This window comes from Falco peregrinus, chromosome 3, assembly GCF_023634155.1.
Source record: "Falco peregrinus isolate bFalPer1 chromosome 3, bFalPer1.pri, whole genome shotgun sequence".
Classification (NCBI taxonomy): domain Eukaryota; kingdom Metazoa; phylum Chordata; class Aves; order Falconiformes; family Falconidae; genus Falco; species Falco peregrinus.
This window is the reverse complement of record NC_073723.1, coordinates 45,290,981-45,314,066: the sequence shown is the minus strand read 5'-3', so window position 1 is coordinate 45,314,066 and position 23,086 is coordinate 45,290,981. Positions and strand designations below refer to the sequence as shown.

Sequence of the window (23,086 nt, the reverse complement as noted above, 5' to 3'; positions counted from 1 at the left end):
TGGTTGGTTTTCCTTATGTACATTACTTTGCATTTATTGACATTGAATTTCAGCTCTAATTTTATCACCCAGTCACTCAGTGTCATGAGATCCATCTGCAACATTCCACAGTGGACTTTTTATTTTGCATTTTCACCAACCTTGACTGAGTTCCTCTCTCTATTTCCCAGTCTTCCATGAATACTTGAAATGCTTAGGGCTGAGCATGATTCTGTATAGAGCACTACAGATAACTTTCCCCACTGTGGACACTGGTCTACTCATACACCATTTACATATCCTTACACTTTGAGGGTGCTGGTCAGCAGCAGGCTCAATACAAGTCAGCAGTGTGCCCTGGCAGCCAAGAGGGCAAGCCACATCCTGGGGTGCATCACACACAGCGTAACCAGCCCATCACAAGAGGTGACCATCCCACCGTTCAGCGTCGGTGCGGCCTCATCTTGAGCACTGTGTGCAGTTCTGAGCCCCACAATTTAAGAAGGATGTGAAGGTCCTTGAATGTGCTCAGAAGAGAACAACAAAGCTGAAGAAAGGGCTGGAAGGCATGTCCTGGTGAGGAGCGGCTACGGGCTTTGGGCTTGTCTAGTTTGGAGAGAAGGAGGCTGAGGGGCGACCTCATTGCTCTCCACAGCTTCCTGAGAAGGGGGAGTGGGGAGGGAGGTGCTGGTCGCTTCTGCCTGGGATCCAGTGATAGGACACATGGGAATGGTTCAGAACTGCACCAGGGGAGGTTTAGACTGGACATTAGGAAGCATTTATTTACCAAGAGAGCAGTCAAACGCTGGAACAGTCTCCCTGTTGATGCCCCAAGCCTCAAGCCTGTCAGTGTTTAACTGGCATTTGGACAGTGCCCTTACATTTTAACTTCTGGTCAGCCCTGAATTGGTCAGCCAGATGGACTAGATGATTGTTGTAGGTCTCTTCCAACTGTAATAGTCTAGTCTAGTCTAGTCTTGTCTGTTCTACCCTATCCTACCCTATCCTATCCTGTTCTATTTTTGTGTGAATCTATGAGATTGAGACTAATCCTTTTTATTCCATGACAGCATATAATTCTTAAAAAGGTGTGATTAGTGATCTGGTCAACAAATTTTTTGAGGTGTAAGTGCTCTGTATAATTTGATCACTTATCCCCCAAAGGGCTTTAACATGGGACATGGGTTTCCCCTTCCATTATCTTTCATACACCATTCTGTGATGTTTGTCATATTGAGTAATTATAGTTTATGCCAATTTTCTTATCACAGGAGTCAGAGTGCTTCTCCTTCATTTTCCTTCTGATGAAAATTGGCTTTTGTAAAAGTTAACATTTCAAAGAATACAGAGAGTTGTCAATAAAATAGATCTACCTGCGTTTCCTTGAAATGAGCTAGCTCTACTTCTGCTCACAATATAAGGGTATTGTAACACCAGGGGGAAAAGTGCCGTAAAGTTTAACCTCCCCGACATTTATTCAACTAGTCCATGCAGCACTGCAGGGTTTAGTAGGCTTAAACTTATTTGTACTTGCAAGGAAGCAAAGGAAGAGGGTTCAAGCAAACAGCCAGTCCAACAGAAGCAGAGGAACCCTAGAAACATCCTTCAGATGTCCAAAACTGCCTGTTCTGGTGACGTGTTCAGCCTCCACGTGTATATTAAGGTTTCTTCCAAGGACTTAGGACATACTCCTGAGGTCCTGGTGTCCCCCATGTACGGCAGGGAGATTTCTTGACAAAGATCTGTCCCAGCACTGGATGCAAGAAGTGGGCTAGCATATTCTCTGCCTGACTTCCTCTCCTTCAGGCTGTGTAATTCAGAGTCTGTCTTCATGTAAGAACAAGACACAAATAAGCACCATCACCTATATCCTAGATTTCTTTAAATCTGAGCTTGTTTTCTGGAAAGTAACTCTACGTACTGTAGCCAAAAGCTCAGTCTGGGTGAGCCAGAGTCATGGAGCCCAAAGACACTCTTCCAGTTAATACATATCTCTGGTCAAGACATATTCTCAGGGCAGCAAATTCTGCTTTGGCTCCTTTTGCAGTTGCTTTTACCAGGTGCAGACTCCCTTGCTGCATTTGCATTTCTTTGTAGCAGTAGCCTCACGGCAGGAGTTAGGGCCAAATCTGCCTCCTGTTTGCTAAAACATCCTGACAGCTGGCTTTAGGGCGAAACATTTGCTGCCACCTGTACACCCAGTACATGGAGGCATGGTCACCAGCCATGTAGGGATGCTTATGCCAGTTTTGTACTGACAGTGGGAGACAAGGTCCTTTCAAGAATGGCTCCAGTGTAGCTTGTGTATTTGCATGCTGCCTGATTACAGGCTAAGCTTAGTCTCGTTGGAAAAAGAAATATTGATTTTGGGTGCACCCTGGGCTTTGGGCGGCAGAATCAGACCCAGGTGAATGTACAGGGAGATAAAGGGGGATGCAGCATCAAGTGAAAGCTGTTGGTAAGAAACAGGAGTGAATAGGACACAACATACATACGAGGACCATATACTGCAAGCAAATAAACCATGCCAGGGGGATGTGGTACAAGAGATCACACTGGGTCAGATATGACTGGAGAAACAGCTGCTGAAATTCATTAGGCACTGATAGAAAGCAAAGCTTCATTGCAATTCTTGATAGCTTTTCTGCCCAGTGGGAATCCCTCACAAAAGCCTTTTAGCACACAGTTTAACTGGGAATACCTGAGCAAACTGATAACGTTGCTGCTTTTATGGTAGTCTTGTTTCTCAGATATCACAGCAGACTACTCCACAAAGCATTATAAGGATGTATGTGTGTGTGTGCGTGTGTGTCTTTATGTACCTCCATCTGCACATTCAGGTAGCAACTTGAAGGAATTAAACAATATTATCCATTGTAAGAACAACTACAGAGGGAAAGATATCCATAAAAGAAAACCAATGATCAAACAAGGGGTTTTCAAAATGACCTGCATTGCTGTTATAGTTCTTTGTGTTGCACAGTTTTAGACATTACAGCTGAGTGAAGAGACTGCTGTGTTACCTGCCAAGCACATAAATCCAGCCACATTTCTGATTATAGTATTGTTCCTTCCAAAGAGCAAAACCAGTTCAACCGTGGCTCAAAATCAAGTCATTTGTTGTGTGGTTTGAATAAAGCAGATTCATGCACAAGTGAAAACACACATGTGGTAGATCATCTACTAAATATCTTGTTAGATGGAAATTGATTAGGAAAAACAGTGATGATCAAGAAGGAGTTTCATCTCTTCTATCTATGATAAACTATTGTTCACCACTGTAGTATTTCAATGGGCACATACAAAAAGGCAAAACAATATCAAAGTCTGGTGGACATAAAAGTGATTTGTTTCTTTTTTAATTTTCAAGAATCAAAAGCCATCATCTGTTTGCTTGTTCTGTCTTTTCTTACCTTCTTAAAAATGGAGGTAACCTTACTTTGCCAAGAATAGATGTATTTATAATCTGTAGTCCTCGAAGGAAGATAAGATTTTAAGAATTTCCAGTGTATATTTACACATCAAAGAAAAAATATCAACATTATTATTTCTTTTTGTTTTCCTTGTCTGTATTGAAGAAAATATTAATGTAAAAATAAAATTGAAATGAACAATGTCCAAAAATAATTTGTACCTGAGAACAGAGAGAAATACTGTATGCTGCTTTTCCAGCTCCCCCTGCAGACTGGACCGTAAGAAAAGTTTTCAGACAATCTGTGTTCGTCCATTCTGTTTTATATGAATTTCTACACTTGTGAATTTTCACTAGCTCTTGGTTATTATTCAAGCCCTTTTTTTCCCCGTGATTTAATTAGTGCTCGATCTAAGCTGATGCATGTCTTTCAGGCTTTGGAGCTTACTTCTGAGGTGCGTTTCTGTGTCTACCACTCCTGAAAATCCTCTTTGAGTGTTCCACTAGGGGAGCTAATATGAGCAGCCTGGTATAGGTAGAGATTAAATCTTACTTTGCAATTCATCAGATCATACAACATTTTCTAACATGAGTTAATATGATGGCTTATGTTTTATCTGTGGGTTGCTTTTGTTGTTCTATTTTTCCCTGAGGTATGCTCTGGCATAATTGTTGTTAGTGAAAGCTTTGCTTTTTTTCCATACAGTTTTCAAGCCATGTTTATGGATTAACAGGAGCTAGAATAATCATGTGTTCAGTCTTAGCTATCATTACCTAGGTATTTAAGAAGCTTCTATAAAGGAGGTTAGACAATAGTGGGGATCAGACTGTAGTAATTCTATTCTTAAACTCACTGTCACCCCACTGAAATCTTGAACTAGTCATTTTTATTTCTGCGTCACAGTTTGTCTATCTTTAAATGGGTACTGCCTCGTGGTGATATAACAGTTTCATGCATATGTTATTTACATCATGCATGAAGAGAAAGAAGTGATTCAGTAGAAAATAAGTATTTCTTACAGATTGCAGTGCATTGTTGGAATTAAAATGCATTTTCTGTGTCTGTTGCCACAAGGAAGTGGAAATAATACTCTCATTATGTGCGTTCTGATCTAATAAGGAGGGAAAAAATATCTTTTGGCATTCTATCAACAAAGGACATCTTTCATAATTGCAGTATAGGCAGTGGAAGAATGGTAAAAGGAGTATTAGCATAAAAAATGGCCAAGATTTGCAACATTCTGCTGTTCTGAAAGAAATTTACTTTGGTACCCCCTGCATGCATAATCAGTTTACCTGGGATTCAGAAACCTTCTCAAGTACCTTGTCACATGCCAAACAGATTTACATTGGCTCTAGTCACTGGCAGACATTTCTTTCATTCTTTCTTCTGATTTTGTTACAGCTTCCAAAGTGGTACATGAAATTTAGTGGAGGTGAAGTCATTACCTGATGGATACCTTGAAGAAACACTTCAGGTTACAAGACACCATCAAACCTGAATTTCTTTGCTATATCAAAAGAGGTGAAATGTCGTGTCATCTGCAAGTAGCTCTGAAATTATCCTTAACACTGACAAGTTAAGGTAAAAGCAAATAAAAGCAGTTATTTAGAAGATATAAAAACAAATAACAGAAAGTCAGGTTTACAGAAATGGGGACAAGCCCTCTTTCTGTCTGCTTATTTTAAAGTAAGATGTAAAGGGTTTTCTCACTCCCTGTTATTCAGCTGACAAGCTAGTCATTAACCTAAATATGAAAACTTTGACCCCATTCTTAGAAGAACTTTTATTTTCTTTACACACTGGAGGGAAACTAAATCTAGAGAAAGTCTTGCTTGTTTATCCGGTTCTTTTCTGATGATTTTGTTAAGAGTCTACTCAGATTTAGATCTCCTTTCTCTCCCTCTTCCTTCTTACCACCCTCATCCCCTTCACTTTCCATCATTTTGTTCTTTAACGTTCAAGGTTTAAGGTTGGCTTTATTTTATACTATTGACTTAAACTGTATTCAGTTGAATCATTAACAAGCAATTAATAATTAATATATCACAAGATAAAACACTGTGTTCTAGCCAGTTGTGTTTAAATAATGTGTTCAGTGTTTTTACATATTGAAACTTTCATTTCATTCAAAATTAATACTTAGGTATCTATCACACAATAGACAGCCAAATAAGTAAGGATTAAGCTTGGGTTCTTCTTTTTCTTGTGTTGGGGAAGGACAAAGGTTCCCAGATCTCTCCTGTGGACATAACTCATCTGGAGCACTAGTATGCCAACCCAGTCTGTGAGGGATGCTCTGATGACATTATCATTAGGCTACCAGAGAATCTAGATTAAATTCTGTGACCTACAGAATTACACAGGAGTCTGGATTACACCGTTTGTTCCAAATCCTTCATCTTTCCGTTGTCAGAATATATGATCTTTTTTCTAAAGGTCTTGCAGCAAAAACAAAGGAGGGAGAATAAGCCATAACTACGCTAAAGCAGGAGAGGGGGAGAGAGTATGTATGATATTTTCGCTTGTTTTTCTCAAGCCCAACAAAGCTGGGACACACCTCGACAGCATAACACATCAGTCCTCCTTCTTAACTGGTAAAATTATTTTGGGCAACTGGGCAGTAGGGGTAATTATATGTTTATGCTGCTGGAAAAACAAATTCACAGATCTAGTGCAGGCAACGATGGTTCAGATCTGGGCCTGGAAAATTAGATTGTAAAATACAATTTTTAATTTCAAGATGAAGGGATGTTGTGGAAACCAGGATCTGAGAGCAGCAGATACAGGGTAGGACTTCAAAAGGCATGGTAGCTAAAAGGTATAGTCTTTTCCAGCATGCTTCTCTCCTCTCCCAGCATAGGTAGATGGCATTCAAGAATTACTTTCTGCAGTCTCAGCCAACAGCAACCTCTATGTATTTTAATAGACATTTTAGTGTCTCTGCTCACTTGTCGCTCCACAAACAACATAAAGCAAAAGTACCTGTAAGCCCCTGTCACCCACCATTAGAGTCCTTTAACACATTTTAAGGTTTATTAGAGCTGTAGTCTCTGGAGCCCTCCACTACAGCTGTAAACAGCACAGCTGGACCAGGTTGGCTCTGGGTCATGCTGATGAAATTGGTAGACAATGCCCCTGAAGCCTGAATTTTATTCAAGTCGAATCCCATAGATTTTAGGAAGATGAAGGAAAGAAAATAAAAATCCTTAGACAACATATACTTCAGGCATTGCTGCTACCATATCATGCTATGTTTTCTGGACATTTTTCCAGTTTTCTGTCTGCTTTTATGGTTTTAGATTTCTAAGCACTTTAAGGTTGAGGCTTCTGCTGCTACCACTGTAAAATATTGTGCATTTCATCATTTAGTTCTAGAAAACAACATACCTTTGAGGCTGCCTCTCTTTTAACTCAAAAATTACATTTCATTTTGAAAATGTCATTAGTTATACAGTTTTACAATATATTTCTAATAAAATTTATATAATCAAGCAGTTATAGTGTGTAATTATATACTTTCATATAATTGGATATCTATATACAAATATAGTATATAATCATGCAGTTATAGGGGATGGTTATTATCATATTACAGCTATATACTACTGTTAATCTTGATCCTGGTTCCTCTGTCATTGTCTTGAAATACGTGGAGTTATAATTTCTTTGTGCCTGATAATCATAGTCATATTTCTATCTTGCCGATCCACATATGCACACAGATACTGGGATAATATCCTGTTTCTCTTATGTATCTCTCATTCAGTTTTAATGCTTTTCTGGTCTTTAATGGAAGAAAAGGGCTTTACAGTCCTCTTTGAAGAGTATTAAAAATGTTAGTGGCAAGTAAGTTGCTAAGAAGATGAACTACTCATGTTTCACTGTTGGCTCTCCTGAAAATGCTGATGATGACAAAGCCAAGCAGAAAAATTTAAATCAAAATTAACAAATCATCAATTTTAATCAAAAATATTTCAGTCTGCAGAAAATAGCCTTGATTTAAATAATCACTTCTAATTTTATTTTGCATTTGTCCTTGTTTTCCTAAAGAAAGGTTAATCCACATTAACTGGTAACTATTGAAATACATTAATTTGAAGTAAATATAAATTTTATACTCAGTTTGGTTCTAATGTTTAATAGGATGTATTCTAGCAATATTCATTTATTAAAGCAATTATATGTCACAGCATATATTTGCTCAGATGATTAGGTTTTTGATTTCTTACATGTTTTCATAGTTTCTTACAGTTTAATGATGGACAATTATACAATTTAATTTCACTTCCATTAAACTAGGCTTTTATATTTCATGCAGATGTCCATAGCTTAAGCCTAGAGATTGTAGTTAGACTAAAGCATTTAGGTCCTCTAGAGACTATACTGCCTGCACAGGAGAAAAATAACAGACTACTACTTAATTTCTACCTAAGGCTATCAGCAGAAAATACATTGTGCATCAAAAGCCTTGATAATAACATCAACATGGGAACATGGGAAATGTACCCGTGTTCCACTAATAAATCCCTTTGTGCACTTCACACTGAAGTCTCTGCCAGCTTAGCCAAGGTGACAGTTGTTTCCCACACGCTGAGCCTGCTCATCGCCATGGTTTGGAGAATATAAGCAATATTTATCAGTGAGTCACCGAAGAAATAAGGCTTTTGGTATGAAAATAGTGGTGGTTCTGAAAATACTGGATGGCTGCGTCCGAAGAGTATGGCTCTATGTCCACATGGAAACCAGTAACAAGTGGTAACCGTCAGGGATCTATACTGGGACCAATGCTACTTCATATCTTCATTAAAGACATAGTGGGATCGAATGCACCCTCAGCAACTTTGCGGATGACACCAAGCTGAGTGGTGCAGTTGATATGCTGCAGGGGAGAGATTCCACCCAGGGGGACTTTGGCAAGATGAAGGAGTGGGCCGTGGGAACCTCATAAAGTTCAACAATACCAAGTGCAAGATCTTGCACCTGGGTCAGTGCAATCCCCGATATCAGTACAGACTGGAGGATTAATGGATTGAGAGCAGCCCTGTGGAGAAGGGACTTGAGGATTCCGGTGGATGAAAAACTATATATGAACCGGCAATGTGCACTTGCAGCCCAGAAAGCCCATTGTACCCTGGGCTGATATCATCACAAGCATGGCCAGCAGGTCGAGGTGATTCTGCCCCTCTACTCCACTCTTGTGAGACTCCACCTAGAGTCTTGCATCCAGCTGCTGGGTCCCCAGCACAAGAAAGATGTGGATCTGTTTGAGCAGGTCTGGAGGAGGGACATGAGAATAATCAGAGAGAGGGCTGAGAGAATTTGGGTTATTTAGCTCTGGGAAGGCTTTATTTTGGCCTTTCAATATATAAAGGCAGCTTATAAGAAAGACAAAAAGGCTTTTTACCATGGTCTGTAGTGGGAAGACATGGGGAAGTGGTTTTGAATTGAAAGAGGTAGGTTGAGATTGGACATAGGGAAGAATTTTTTTAAAATGAGGGTGGTGAGATATTGGAACAGGTTGCCCAGGACAGCTGTGGATGCCCCATCCCTGGAAATGTTCAAAGTTAGGTTGGATGGGGCTTTGAGCAACCTGACCTAGTGAAAGATGTTACTCTCCATGGCAGGGGGAGTGAACTAATGACCTTTAAATCTCCCTGCCAAACCAAACCATTCTGTGATTCCATTAAATATCTGAGTATTTTATGTATCGTTTATTGTCTCCAGAGCAAGATGTGTACCTTAACCACTGTGTGGCAGGATGAAAGCAGGGGACAACAGCCTCTTCCCACAGTTTTCCACTTGATTTTCTGCAGAGTAGCACTGGCAAGTGTCTTCTGAGATAGTTTACTAGACTGGGCTCTGCAGGCAAGACAGGCAGTCCCCTGTACAGTGCAGGGACCCCAGAAGGTTTCTATGCCTTGAAACTCAGCACTGTCAAGACAAGTCCACCTTGGAATCTACATTGCTCTCTGGATCAAACCAGAGGCTCCCATTTATACTTTCAGGGGCTAGTGACTTTTGATGCCTTGGTCATCCTATTCCAGCCACTTCATTGGTCCCTTTGAATCATTACTGAAACTCAAGATGAGCAATTCTCCAGCTCATTTACATCATATTGTCCTTAGTTATCAGGGAACACACATTTAAGTCTATCACTTGGTGCCAGGCCAATAGCCAACATTTTCAATATCATGAAACCAGGCAGTATACATCAGTCAGCTCACTGCAAATTGGCAATTAACATGATGGCTAGATGGGTTCACATGAGCATAACTTTATTAATTAAACAGCAGCTGGGTTAATCAAGATAGCAAAAGTAATTTGTTGGAATAAATATTTTATTAGTGTGTCCATCAATAAAGCAAAATAAGATGTTTTAATTAATTCATTTATAAAAATATTCACAGTGTGGTGGCTGTAATTCTAAGTATCTAGAAACAGGTCTCATCTGTAGAAGGGTATATTCCCACTTTATCACTTCATGTTAATTGTACTGTATATATCAGTTACCCAATTATAATTACTAGTATGTCAGTTACAAGCCAAACATTGCTGTATGCCTCTGAACAGCAATACCTGACAATTGATGCTAAAGGGTCCCTTTTCTTTCTTGTTGCTTTATTCTTTCAGAAATGTGCATTCTGCCATTTAATTACAAAAATACTTTCTTGGAAGATGGTGGTTTATGATACCTCCCAGCGTGATTAGAGACCTGATCTTTCTTTTTCCACTGGAAAAGACCATGAAATTGTGAGAGGGTGGATGTATTTTTTTATTTCTCCTGGTATCAATAACTAAACAGATGGGGGGGAAATGGTGTATTTTAAAAAAAGTATATGCCATAAACACAACAGGTGGCAGTGATTCCTATCTGAGTGAGGAATATTTATCTACTAATGCTTAGAAAAACAAAGAAATACTGAGAAGCAGAGACGCTGCTGATATTGCAAGAAGGCCATAGATTAGACAAACTGTGTTTCAAACACTGAAGAGAGTGGGAAAAGATTTACTTCAAGGAGAAGATCTGCTGAAAGAGCAAGGTGTAAGCTGTTAGGACTGTTAAAACACCAGGCTTGCCATGCCCCATACTTTTTGGACAGAAGACCTCTTAAAGTAATTTTCCCTGTTGCTTTCTTCTTTATAGTCAGGTGGTTTATTACATATTGGAGTGGAAGTCTCTTTCTGTGCTTTAACCACCTGTCCAACATCTGAAATGTGTGAGAAATTTGCTGGAAGCCCTCACGGATAGATATCTCATTTAATATGCATGTATATGGAGTACACAAGTACATATAAAGAAGGAATGGCATTCATAAAAGTAAAGTTAATTTAATACAGAATTCTAATAAGAAGAAACAACAAAGAAATACATGATTGGGATATGGTAAATAATTCTAAATATTTGATCTTCCCTCACAAACACTTAACCCATAAGCTGTACTACAATTAATTTTTATCTTGTTCATTATTTAATCAGCAGCTTTAATTGGTCATGTTTAGGTAAAAGAAACACACCCAAGTGACTTACAAAGTCAAACTGCAAAACACGAATGCTAAACAAGAAATATTGTAACTAAACAGGTGTCATTCCCTCATGAAAAGTCACGTTTTCTGGTATTTGTGTGGTACTAATGCAGGTTTTTTTTAATCTATGTACCTCAAGTATGATTGTTTTTTTGGTCCCTGGGAAGCCTTTGTATCATAATGCTTCACTTATCATGCCTGAAAGATGCTCTAAACTGTGACATTCAAGGGAAAAAATTTGCTTAATCCATCAAGGAGTCTGTAAGGCAGTGCTGGTCCTGGAGGTGCAGGGCAGCACAACCACAAGATCCCATTTTCAGTAATAGCAGGAGGCTGGGCTCCTCTCACCCGCCCACAGAGTCCTCAGCTGGTAAAGGTGGGCTGGCACGGAGCCAGCCAGCCCTGGCTCTAGGTCCCATCCAGCGGCAGGTACCATGACGCAGGGCACAGTGTAGCTCAGGCACAGCCTCCTGAGAGCACCTCCTCCAGAGCTGCTTTGCGTTTAGCTGGCTCAGAGCATCAGGACAAAGTGGTGTCCGTCCACCTGACAGAGGCTGTGGCAATACCACCCTAGTAAACGAGACCCAAAAACGAGCCAAGGAAGCTGCTGATCCTGCCGCCTGCTCAGAGCCAGAGGAACGCTGGGTTCAACTCACTTTCCCGAAAGACCAGCGAGGTGTTTGCCCTGGGGAGGCAGCCCTGACAGGACTGTGCCGCGGGGCTGTGGGAGCTCTCAGTCACAAGTAACTCAGCTTTAGCATACTGTAGCTTAATTCTCCGTGGGGAAGATTAATCCCTTGGAGGAGGATTAAGCTGCAGTGAACTAAGGCCACTTTATTTCTGAATGGGAAAGGCCACACAGGGATTTAATGTACTTTATCTTATGTGCATTGATTTCACAGCTTTAGTTAATTCATCGTAACTTCCCTGAATTCCCTTGTGTGGACAAGCTTTTTGTCTGCAGAGAGGCTTTTGGAGCTGCTTGTAAAGCTCCTCATGCAGCCCAACCAGAAAGCAGGTTGGAATGATTTCTGTGCTTCTGAAGGAGCTTATACCTGTCTAGATACTATTAAATTACCTCTTTCTCATATGGTTGATCCGTGACACCCTTAAAAGAACTATTTTAATTAGATTTTTTTGAATGGACCAGAGAAAAAGGAGTTTTCTTAAAACTAATCTCTGGGTTATTTTAGAAATCTCTTATGAACAGTCTTTTCAAGGCTTTCAGATAGCACGAATTGTGTACAGCTGCACAAACAATATTTTCTCAAGGATGGACATGTCTGGGCAGTGCAGTTTAATAGGTTTCCTGGCCCAGTGGGATTTTCTTCTTCTTTGGTGGTAGGCATAAGAAAACATTTTGTCTATATGGAAGGCAAATGACCAGAGTTTCTATCCCCTGATCCTAAAGATCTTAATCCCTTCCTCTCAGTGGCACAAGTGACACAGATCGGGTTGAGGAGGATGTTTTTGTGGAACCTTCTTTGGAAATAATGGTATGATTTTGCTTGTGTTGCCCTTTGAGGAAATAAGCCTGCTCATTTTTTGCATAGTTAATGTGATTTACTGATAAGCCCTTCTGATAAGGTATGTCCTGATGCTGATGAATCCTAACCCAGCTTTACTGTTCAGCTATATCGTGACACTTCACATACCAAATTAAACTTTTGCCAAACAGCTCTTCACTGGAACACTATATGCAGCACAAAACAACATGTCTTGCGGATTCCACGCAAGCTTTACTATGTCAACAAATATTTTATCTTTTTAATACATAAATTAGGTGCTTAGGGGGCCCACATTCATATGAACAAAGTCATGTGAAAACAGAGGCACTGAACAAACAAAGGAATGCAAGTAATAGATGAACATCAAGGTCCAAGTGTTTTCCACCAGTATTACTCAATAGTAGTATTCATCAATACTGATCTCAGTGGGACAGGGTGAGCAAAAGAGAGAAAGTCTCTTTAATTTAGCTGTTTGTGACCATTTGCACTGAAATCTACATATAAATACAGGAAATGGAAGCAAATCTTCTTTAAAATTTATCTGTGATGCTTGTATTTAATACCATTGTACTAAAAGCTTAACAAGTGTTCAATGTGTTCTAATGATTGCTTTTCCCCTTGTTTCATACAGCTGATTGGATTTGTGTATGCCTGTTACGTGATCAGTATTTTCATGGAGGAGGAGGACAGCTGTAAGTACTGATACACACCTCTCCATCTCTGGAGCCACAGTACCTGGGGTGAGACTTAGTCTTGCATTAACTACCAAGGCGAAGAACAAAGTTTGAAAAATGGCAGAATCTGACATTCATGTACTTAAACAATTGTGCTCAAAGACATACTTATTTTGGTAGTAACACCTTATCTAGGTGTCAGGATTGTACTTACTAAACTTCTTCATAGAGTTCACACCATGAACACCTTGCGTGAGCCAGTCACTCTGCTGAAAACTGTGTGATCAGTGTTGCATATACATATATATATATATATAAGTCTTTATGTATGTACATTTAAATTTGAATCAAAGCTCCTGAAGCCATTTAGTCTGTTCTTTCCAAATGACAGCTTTATCAACAGTAAAGTTAATGGAGATGACAGATCAAGCCATTTACAGTGTGCAGTATCGCTCTTATCAATGATTAGACAGACCTGTTCAACACTTAGAAGAAACTAGACCACACATCTAAAATGCTAACCACATGCTCTTAACCTACCTACCATATTGTTCAAGAAGTTTCAAAATGTGCACACCTTTAAAAAAATATTTATTGAAAGTCATTAAATGGACATTGAAAAAATCTGAATATGCTGAACATTTTGGTAGGATGCTGTGTGAAAAGAGATTGTGAGGATTCCCTAACAAGGTCACCATACCCGCATGACTAGCATGGCAATTGGTAAAAGCAGTGGTGATAATGGAATAATACCGGATGAGCAAAGAGGAGAGGATACAAGAACAAGTCTATTTAAAAAAGGGACAACGTATGAACATGTCAGTTACTTCCTCTTGTACATGAGGAGTTAAGCAGTAAAATATCTTACCTCTAGGTGAAAAAAAAAAAAAAAGGGAACAAATGCCAATACCATTTTATGGCTTTAGGATAAATAACACATGAACAAACTTTTATTCGTATACTTTCATTCATAAATCTCAACATAGTTTTGTTTCTTCACAGAATAGCACTAGTGGATGAAATGAATATAGTAGAAAAAATTAATTCATTTTGTAGGAAAGCATTTGATAATATCTGGGAAAGTCTTATTGAAAAGGTAATTCAAGTAATTCATGACTGTGATGGCAAAGCAGACTTTTTGATTGAAAACAGTGTGAAAGACCATAAACAAAACACTCTTCTATTGCTACAAACTGTACAACTTTCGGTTCTCCATCATAATGTGACAGATATTAGTGTCAAATCTATTTTAACACTTTCATTTAGATTTCTAGAAGGAAGAAAATACATCAAAGAGATTCTCAGATAAAACAGAGTGGGAAGGAGTCATAAGCATGGTGTACACATAGTGCACCGTGAAAAGGTGCAAGAAGCCTGGACAAAGACTGGTGCTGGAAAGGAGAAATATGAACAGTTGGAGAAGCAACATGAAAAGTAGGTCCTAAGGAGGGGGAACAGCCCCGACAACACTCGCTTGGAAAGCTGGGAATTGCCAGTCAGTCAGGAACCAGTAACACAGGGTAACAGCAGAGGACAGCGCAGCAGCAAGGCAGCTTTGTAATTTGGGATGTATAGACAAGAGGGTTTGGTCATTGATATCCAGAGACAACTTCTTTCCGTATGGATGTGGTGGGTCATGATGGTAGCTAGGGCTTCATACAGATACCTGGAAACTTCGTTTATAAGACAATTGTAACTATATTCCTGGAACAGGGAGGCTTCATTAACTTATTAGGAAGGCTGGCAGACTGATAAGGAAGACACAAACTACACTGCCTTTAAAAGAGTAACAGTGTGTGTACATGCATATCCACATGCAAACACAAATATATCTGTACCTGGGAAGACAGACTCTTCACTTTTTACACAAGTATGCTATATTATTGTTGGTTTTGTTTAGTCCTTTATAGCGTGCTTCACACATCTGTGCTTTATGCATGTGTGAAAGAAAGACAAAACTCACACCAAAGAATACAAGATCATGGAGAATGCAGTCACCTGATAAAGAGTATGTGTGGTTTATATTCAGGGCCTCACAAGAGGGTTATTGTCAAGTTAAGGGCCTTTTTCACTTAGAAAACTTGTCTGTTTCAGAAGAGTTGGGCTGAAGTCTGTCTTTGACATCCAAGGCCTGACCCACTTTCTTCTGACTGTGAGCCCACCTTACTGTCTTTTGAGATTTTTGTAGGGTATGATACCAATGGACATTTAAACCACTGAGAGTGGAGAGCAGCTGATATATTTATTAACCAGTAAAATACATCAAGTGCTAAGGTGATCTGGTATGTAAAACTAACCCAGTGCCTGTTTTCCACAAAGGAATCAGGTATCTGCATTTAATTTCTGCTTGTCTTCCAGAAATGCCGATGTGGTGTTTTATTGTAAGTGAAAATCATCTCACTCATTTTGGAAAGTATGATGTAATTTAGCTCAATGTCCTTTGTTAGGAGTAGGCAAGTTTGCCGTTTTCACTTGTACCTTTACATAAAATCTTCTAGACTCCTGTGTGAATAGATATTTTTAATTAGCAGAGGATGACCTAGGGCAGGGGCCAGAGCAGCGTGCTGGAAGTGGAGCAAAGAAGCAGAATAGATACAGATAGGAGATTTTACAACAGTGGAGGGAAATAATTTCTGATTTGTTACTTTTTTTATTCCCTTCTAAGATCTCAAATCCAATCCAAAGCGACTAAATAGCCCTTCAGTATCTCACTTTCTGCTAACCTGTGTCTTAATGCCCATTTGTGTTTTAGAGTCCTCTGTGCTTATAGATAAATACGTTAATGACAAACATTAACTCATTCATAGCAATGCCACAGATATGTTTTAAGTGGAGAATCATTTGTGTAAGGCACAGTGGAAAAATGTTTCGGCCTGGTAATTAGCTGAGAAGAACAAGACTTACTCTGTGAAAATTCACATTGCTAACTTGCAGCATAATGAAGAAAAATGTATTTAAGAGAGAAGTACCGTGGTGCTTCCAAACAGTCAGGTTAAAAGTAAACAGTGATTACATCAGGATAAAGATCCAAGAAACTGCAACAAAAGAGCATTTTAATGCGATGCAGCAGATTCTTTTCTTAGGTAGATGCAGCTATTCTATCATATTTTTGCAGTAGTTTGCACAGAATAAATCCTCAGCCATCTGAGAGTCCAAGCCTCCCTAATTAAATATACTCTGCAATATACAGTGTATCAAGTTAACCCCAGTTCTTGGTCTGAAACCTGTCAGGCAGACTTAAAAATTAATAATAGCTGGCTGTTTAGCCTCTGTGCAGTGCTTAAATGGATTTTGAGCCTGACATTTCAGCTGATGGACACTTTTCTGAACAGTAATAATGCTTGTGGAAACATTTATTTCCAGCAATTGCTCACCTTACCTACATTTCAGATCGTAGTTAACTTTTACTTAGAAGGGAGATGATAGCAGGTCAAAAGGAATGAGAACGAAGACATGTAAAAGGTATACTGCTGTAGTGGGGTTAATACCTTCCATCATTCATCCTAATGAAAAAGTCTATTTATATCTCTTCCCTTCATTTTTTCATTTCTTTCTCTGTAGATCTATCAATCTATATAAACCCTTTTGAAGGAACAGAATATGTGAAATCTGTAATCATAAAAGCCTGTCACTATCCTGTTTGTGAATCATTTTCTCCTAAAAATGAAGTCAGAAGCTTGTTGCCACCTTGTCAGAGATACTGAATGGTTTTAATAAAGCAGAGCCTGGAGACTAGGCAAAATACATTGTTAAAATCATTATTAAATTTCTAAGTAGTTTCTGGACTTTTTTGAGAGACAGTTGATGGAGTTATTGCTGCTCAATACTAGTTCATAAATATGACATTGACACATGTCAGAAGTGATAGTTCTGTACTGTATGTGAATTTGGGGGGTGGAAGCTGAGTTGCATACAAATTGCATAAGGAAAAAAGTGTTAAATCAGAGGGGAAGATTTGCCACAAAACTACAATTGTGATTTCAGCATTTATTATCAAAACAAGACTGAAGCACCAAAAGGTCAGTCCAAGGAAGCTCAAACCTCTTCCGTGCATGAGCAAAGATAAAGAGCTTTCATTCACCACAGAGGAAAGCTTTATCCCCTAAATGAAACCACAAGAACAAAATTAATAAACAAAAAATGTGGGGTTTTTTCACTCCCCTATGTTAGTTGTACTCACAGCTCAGCTGTACTTTCAGAACAGAGAGGAAGATGAATCTGTTTTTCAAAAGGAAGAGTTTCCCATACTGTGGTATCAATAGGAACCTCCATATGCCATCATTAGACAAGTATTAAGTAAAGCAAGATACATTATTACCACTGCTGAAAAACTACTGCCTTGCCTTATCTGGCATATGGCATTACATTTATACACACCATAGAGCATCTGTTGGCAGTAATCAAACAAGAGAGAAAGAATATTTTCCTCACATTTAATTTAATATTTGTAGTTACACAGTTGGTCCAGCTGTGATAAATTTCTTATAAATGTACTATTTTTTGCAAAATGAATGAAGAACTAGCAATAGATAATATTAGGAACAGACCCATATATGTTCGTATGTGTGATTACCTTGATATATAAATATGCAGTTTTCCTTAACTAAGGACTTTTTGGGAACCCACTACTGATATCTTTTCAACAATTGCAATTGCCCATGTGGTTGAGTCCATTTACCTTCTAGTAAATATAGGTTTTATCATAAAATGGTGAACATCAAGGATGACCAAGAAGAATGATGCTGCACTACATTTCTGTTGGGCAATACAAGAATCAAACAGCCCCAAACAATGACTATCTTAAATTACCTCGCTGAAAATGAGGACTTAGGAAACTTGCCAAACAGCAGCCAGCTGCACAGATCATCACTGGGCTTTAGCACTCACCACTCTCACCTGTAGGCCATGAGGACTCGAGATACTGAAACAAAACGTGTTGTTACTGACCAACAGATGAATATGTTTGACAGAGACTTTTAAAATTATAATAAATTTTACTGCCTGGCACTGAAAGAGTACTATAGCTGCCAGGTTAACAGCATTCTCCTGGCTTTGGAGGCTATCAGGATTTTTGGAAGGCTTGAAAAGCCATTTGCATCTCTCTGTTCATCTGGACAGGCAACCCAAAACCCCAGAATTTTGATATACTAGTTTTGGTAAAACAGCAGCATCAGTTATTTTCTCCAGACATAGACTATATGTATTGCTAGGCACAGAAATGTAATGAATCTATAACAGAAATGTATTCTGTGTTTATTCAACTGAACAGTTTTCTAAAAATAAACGAATGTGGGCTCCTGCAGAGATGAAGAGTCTAACATAGCTGTACTCGAATGTGGTCTGTGACATGTGGAAAGCCAGGGAGCCCAGCCAATGCCATAAAACATCTGGCTGATGATAGGTAGGTGGTTCCTGCTGTTCCTTGCACTGAGGTGCTGCCCACATTTCAGTGTGGCTGTTCCAGGGAGTGACTCCTTCCCTGCCAGCAGCTGCTGTCATCACCTTGCAGATTCCACTAAGAGTTGAAGAAGAGGTTGAAGTGTGATCAGAAATAGCACCAGGAGTATCCAGGGGCTCCCTAAGTTCAGCTGTGACCCGGGCCAATCCTACCAAACATTTAATGGAGACAAATGTCAAGTTACAGTTTCTGTAGGCTTTAGAGGTCTGTCCAGCTGGAGTTTGTTGATTAGATGCAGACTTACCTATTTACTATCCCACCTATACTGGACTCCACTTTCTCCCATACAGGAAACATAAATTATAACTTCTTATTTTAACAACACTCTATAGTCTTACAGTCCTCCAAGTTATCATTAACCTTAATGTATGAATGAACTGAAAATGCGTGCTCACTTCTACGCTAAACTAACACAATGAATTCTGAAGTATTTAATGAAGGAAGAAATATAGCAAGGACATTATGCTTAATTTCCACTACATACTATATCAATTTTTCTTTTTTTTCCTATTTTCATGAAGTTATTTTACATTGTCTGAGCAAGCATTTGTTCTAGATCCTACAGAAATGAGTGCATAGATATAAAGCACACAACCATGGGTAAAACCTCAGAGGTGGTGTAAAATAAAAGCATAACCGTATGGAAGAGGAGCAGCCAGTGAAGAGGGATCTGGAAGAAGCAGAGGGAGAGGAGAGAGAGAGAGAGAGAGAGAGAGAGAGAGAGGTTGAGAATCTGACCAACGGTAAAAGACTTGTTGCAGCCTGCTAGCTTGTTTGTGCTGCAACAAAACAGAAGAGAGAAATTTTTTCCTGAAATTCAGAAGGGAAGAAGCACCTCAATCACTTTAGCAAAATTTATTTCATTATTTCTTTCATCAAATTAATTAACAATTAATTTCATTGTTATTTCATTAACAAATAATTATTATCTGGTATTCCCTGGAATATTAGTAGTTGAGAGCAGTAGTAGTGAACACATGGTGCGGCTTTGCAAAGCCCCTGTGCAAGTGAGAAAACCCAGTGAGAGTACCCAGAGCCAGCTGGCTGGCACTACAGGTGGCTCCGCACATTATACGTACTTTCATCTGCTTCATACATCGAAACAGTACTTGGTCATTTTGATCAAGTCAGAGTTACCCACTCATTCTTTTTTGTACAAAGTTGAGGGAGAGTTTAGGAGCATAAGATTAAATATTTTTTTAAAAGATCTCTTGTATACCAATGAATTGTGTGAGCTTTCGGATGCCAAAAGGTACAGAGCTGCAATCAGTTGCTTCCATCCATAATTTTGGGTTCTGATTATAGAAATATGCACATATATATAAAATGGATTAAATGGGACTTCAGGAGTACAGATGAAGCATTTAGAAATATCTGTATGGAAAGCAAAATATTTTTTGTGCATTATTTGCACAAAGTACTAACACATTTCTCTGAATAGAGCAATGTGTCACAACAATATTGGTTATATGTTGGACAATTTTTACCTGTTTGAATAAAGATATATACGTGTATATAACATGTATATATGTGTGTAGATGGATATGGATATGGATATGTATATGTATGGTTATGTGTTTGCATATGTACATACTCTGTTTCAAATGTAGTTATATACAGACTCCCCTTAGCTTTGAATTGATTTCCCGACTGATAACTAGAAAGGAGAGTTTTAAAACACTAGTTCACTACTACCTCATAAATTTCTGTTTTGCAAATGTAATTAATTTCTGCCGTTGATGCTGAATATTCAGACTAGATATAAGGAAGAATATTTTTACAATGGGTGTGGTGAAACACTGGAACAGGTTGCCCAGAGAGGTGGTAGATGCCTCATCCCTGCAAACATTGAAGGTCAGGTTGGACAGAGCTCTGAGCAAGCTGATCTAGCTGAGCATGTCCCTGCTCATTGCAGAAGGGGTGGGACTAGATGGCCTTTAAAGGTCCCTTCCAACCCAAACTACTCTCTGATTCTCTGAATATTATATGCCATATCCCATATATATACTTATACACACATATATACTTGAAACACAATTAACTTCAAATAGAGATATAATTACAATCACATAATTTTCCTTAAACTGGGGATCATAACTTCCTTTATGGTTTCTTGGTTTACTACCATAGTAAATTTATTTTCTTAATAAAATTGAATTGTTCTGATTATAGGGGATATATGATTTACTGAGAGTTCCTTGACATTTCTTAGGTGCATGCGTTGCATCGCCACTCCCAAATACTCAGTATGCCCTGTTTTTAAATAGTTGATTTGATTCAGGCTTCTACTTAGCTCATTTAATATTGATTTTCTTTTAGTCTCCACCTTCTACCTCCTTGGCCTTTCTGTTTAAATTAAATCTGCTTTTAAATGGATGGTACCCCAACCCCCAGTTGCCAGCACCTTAGCCTTTTCACTTAAATTGCATCTGTTGTTAAATCAGTCTTACTCCAGCACCCAGCATCCCTCTCCCGAGCTTTCCACTTGACATCACATGCAGGCCTAAGTGGTGCCTGTTCCTGTCCCTACCTTTCACCCATCTTCTCCATTAAAATGAAACCTCTTTACAAATCCATTTTCCACTTCCAGTACTGATCTTCTTCCTTCTTCATTTCTAAGTGGCCACAGCTTTGTGTCTGTTTTAATTTGTGGAGCTTGAAAAGAAACTTATAAAATTCCCACTCTTCTGGGTAAATGCCATCTCCCCCAGGTCTTAATTTTCATGCAGATGAGTAGTCCTACTTTCTGGGCCTCACCTTAAGTAACATCCATTTCATTGTTACTGTTGCTTGAGTGCTAATTTCTCAGTTAGCACATCATGCCTAAGAGCTCTGTCTTGTAATATCTGCTGCCTTTGGTGGTGTGCCCATGTCCTAATGCTGTGTACTGCATCAAGGAGGGTACAGGATTAATCAGGCTTTACACTGGGCTGTAAGTTATCTTGGAATCTGGAGATTCTGTGAGCTAAATTGAGACAAGTATTCCCACAGCTTCCCGTTATACATATCTCCACGTGTTTAACACACTCAACAGACTCGTGGATGGATTAGCAGTTTAGGTGGCCAGAGTTCTCAATGCCTTTTCCTTTATGCCCATGTTTGGCCTGAGAGAGTGATGGTGAGGTTTCATTTTAGAAGAAAGAAATGTCCTCCCTTTTTCCTTACAGACAATAGCTCCAAAAATGAAAACAGATCCATGCAGATCAGGTCAGCTGAGAGATGGCCACTGAATTTTCCTGAAGATGAGGTTTATTCACAGTTCCTTTCTAACAATATTAAGCTTTGAAATACAGCACTAAAAAAGCCAAAGCTGCTTATTTCATGTTTTAAGGAAGTATCCATTACAAAAGTCATACAATATGGGGCCCACTGTATGTACTGGATCCCAGTGTATGTAATCATACATTGTAGCCTTAGAGGCTATTCAAACAACCACTTTGCAAAGCAGCTACTGTATGAATTCAAAAGAAGATGGCTAACCAGCACAAGTCAGTGAAGTACTTTGAACCAAGCCACAGATTTCAGGTCACAGTCCGGTAATTTTGGAAGATCATTTTATTTGGTAATGTATACTTTCTCAAAATGAGGCAAAATCAAAAAACTCAAGAATTAACTATCCACATTCTTACCTATCTTTGCAGATCTCAGCTCCAAATCTCATAAATCTAAAAGCAAACAGCATGCTCCACCAAGAAAAGTTGTCAATTTTGTTTGGAAAAGGAAGGGATAAAAATGTTGATTGTTGATGAAATAAAAGTGAGAGAAAGACCCTTGCAAATAAAGTATTACAAGGATTTCTTAGAAGAGCAACAGTCAAAAAACAAGAGAAAGGAGAAGACATTAAAAAAATAATTTAAGGGGGTTTGGCTGAACTCTTTATTCTGTTGAATTTTTACCTATTCTTTAGGTCTTTTTACTGTATTTCTGATTTCATCACACCTTCAACCCTTCATAAAATAACCTTTCTAAATGTCTCCTATTTGTAAAACTGGACCTTTTTGTCTATATGTTGTACTTTTCAGATTTCCTAGTTGTACTATTTCAATAGCCTTACAGATTTCAGGATATAAGAGAAGCAAGATTTATAGCAAGAGGTGTTCTCTTACTGAAATGGGTGATATAGCTAATATGGTTTTTCTCAATATTACTGCAGAAAAACCTAGTAATGCTATGTCACCGTTTATATGATGATTTATTTCTTGGCATTAACTTCTACTCATTTTCTTTTCCTCCTTAACCATGACAATGTGTTATTTTAGAGGACTGAAATTTGAGAGTTACAAGGTTTTCATAGAAGTGTACTTTTTACTTCATCTTTCTTCAAGGAGAGGATTTTTTACTGATGAAGTCAGTATTGCATTATCTTTCTTTATCATTTGCAAACTGATTCACTGGTAGCTCCAAAGTGAGTATTAATCCTGTTACACACTCTATTCCTCTTTTGCACATTCATCTTTCTTCTAATATGAAATTAAACCAACTTTCTAACAACAAGAAAACCATTTCCCTAGCCATCACATTTTCTGA

General features: G+C 38.7%; 1 protein-coding gene across 2 annotated transcripts in view; it reads left to right on the top strand.

Annotated features, from left to right (window-relative positions):
- The window catches only part of NKAIN3 (sodium/potassium transporting ATPase interacting 3), a 367,883-nt gene that overhangs the window by 330,997 nt on the left and 13,800 nt on the right, over window positions 1-23,086 (top strand). For both annotated transcript variants that reach the window (XM_055800856.1, XM_055800855.1), the window contains exon 5: window positions 13,059-13,119. In XM_055800856.1, coding sequence (XP_055656831.1) covers window positions 13,059-13,119 — 61 coding nt within the window. The remainder of the gene's footprint in view (window positions 1-13,058; window positions 13,120-23,086) is intronic.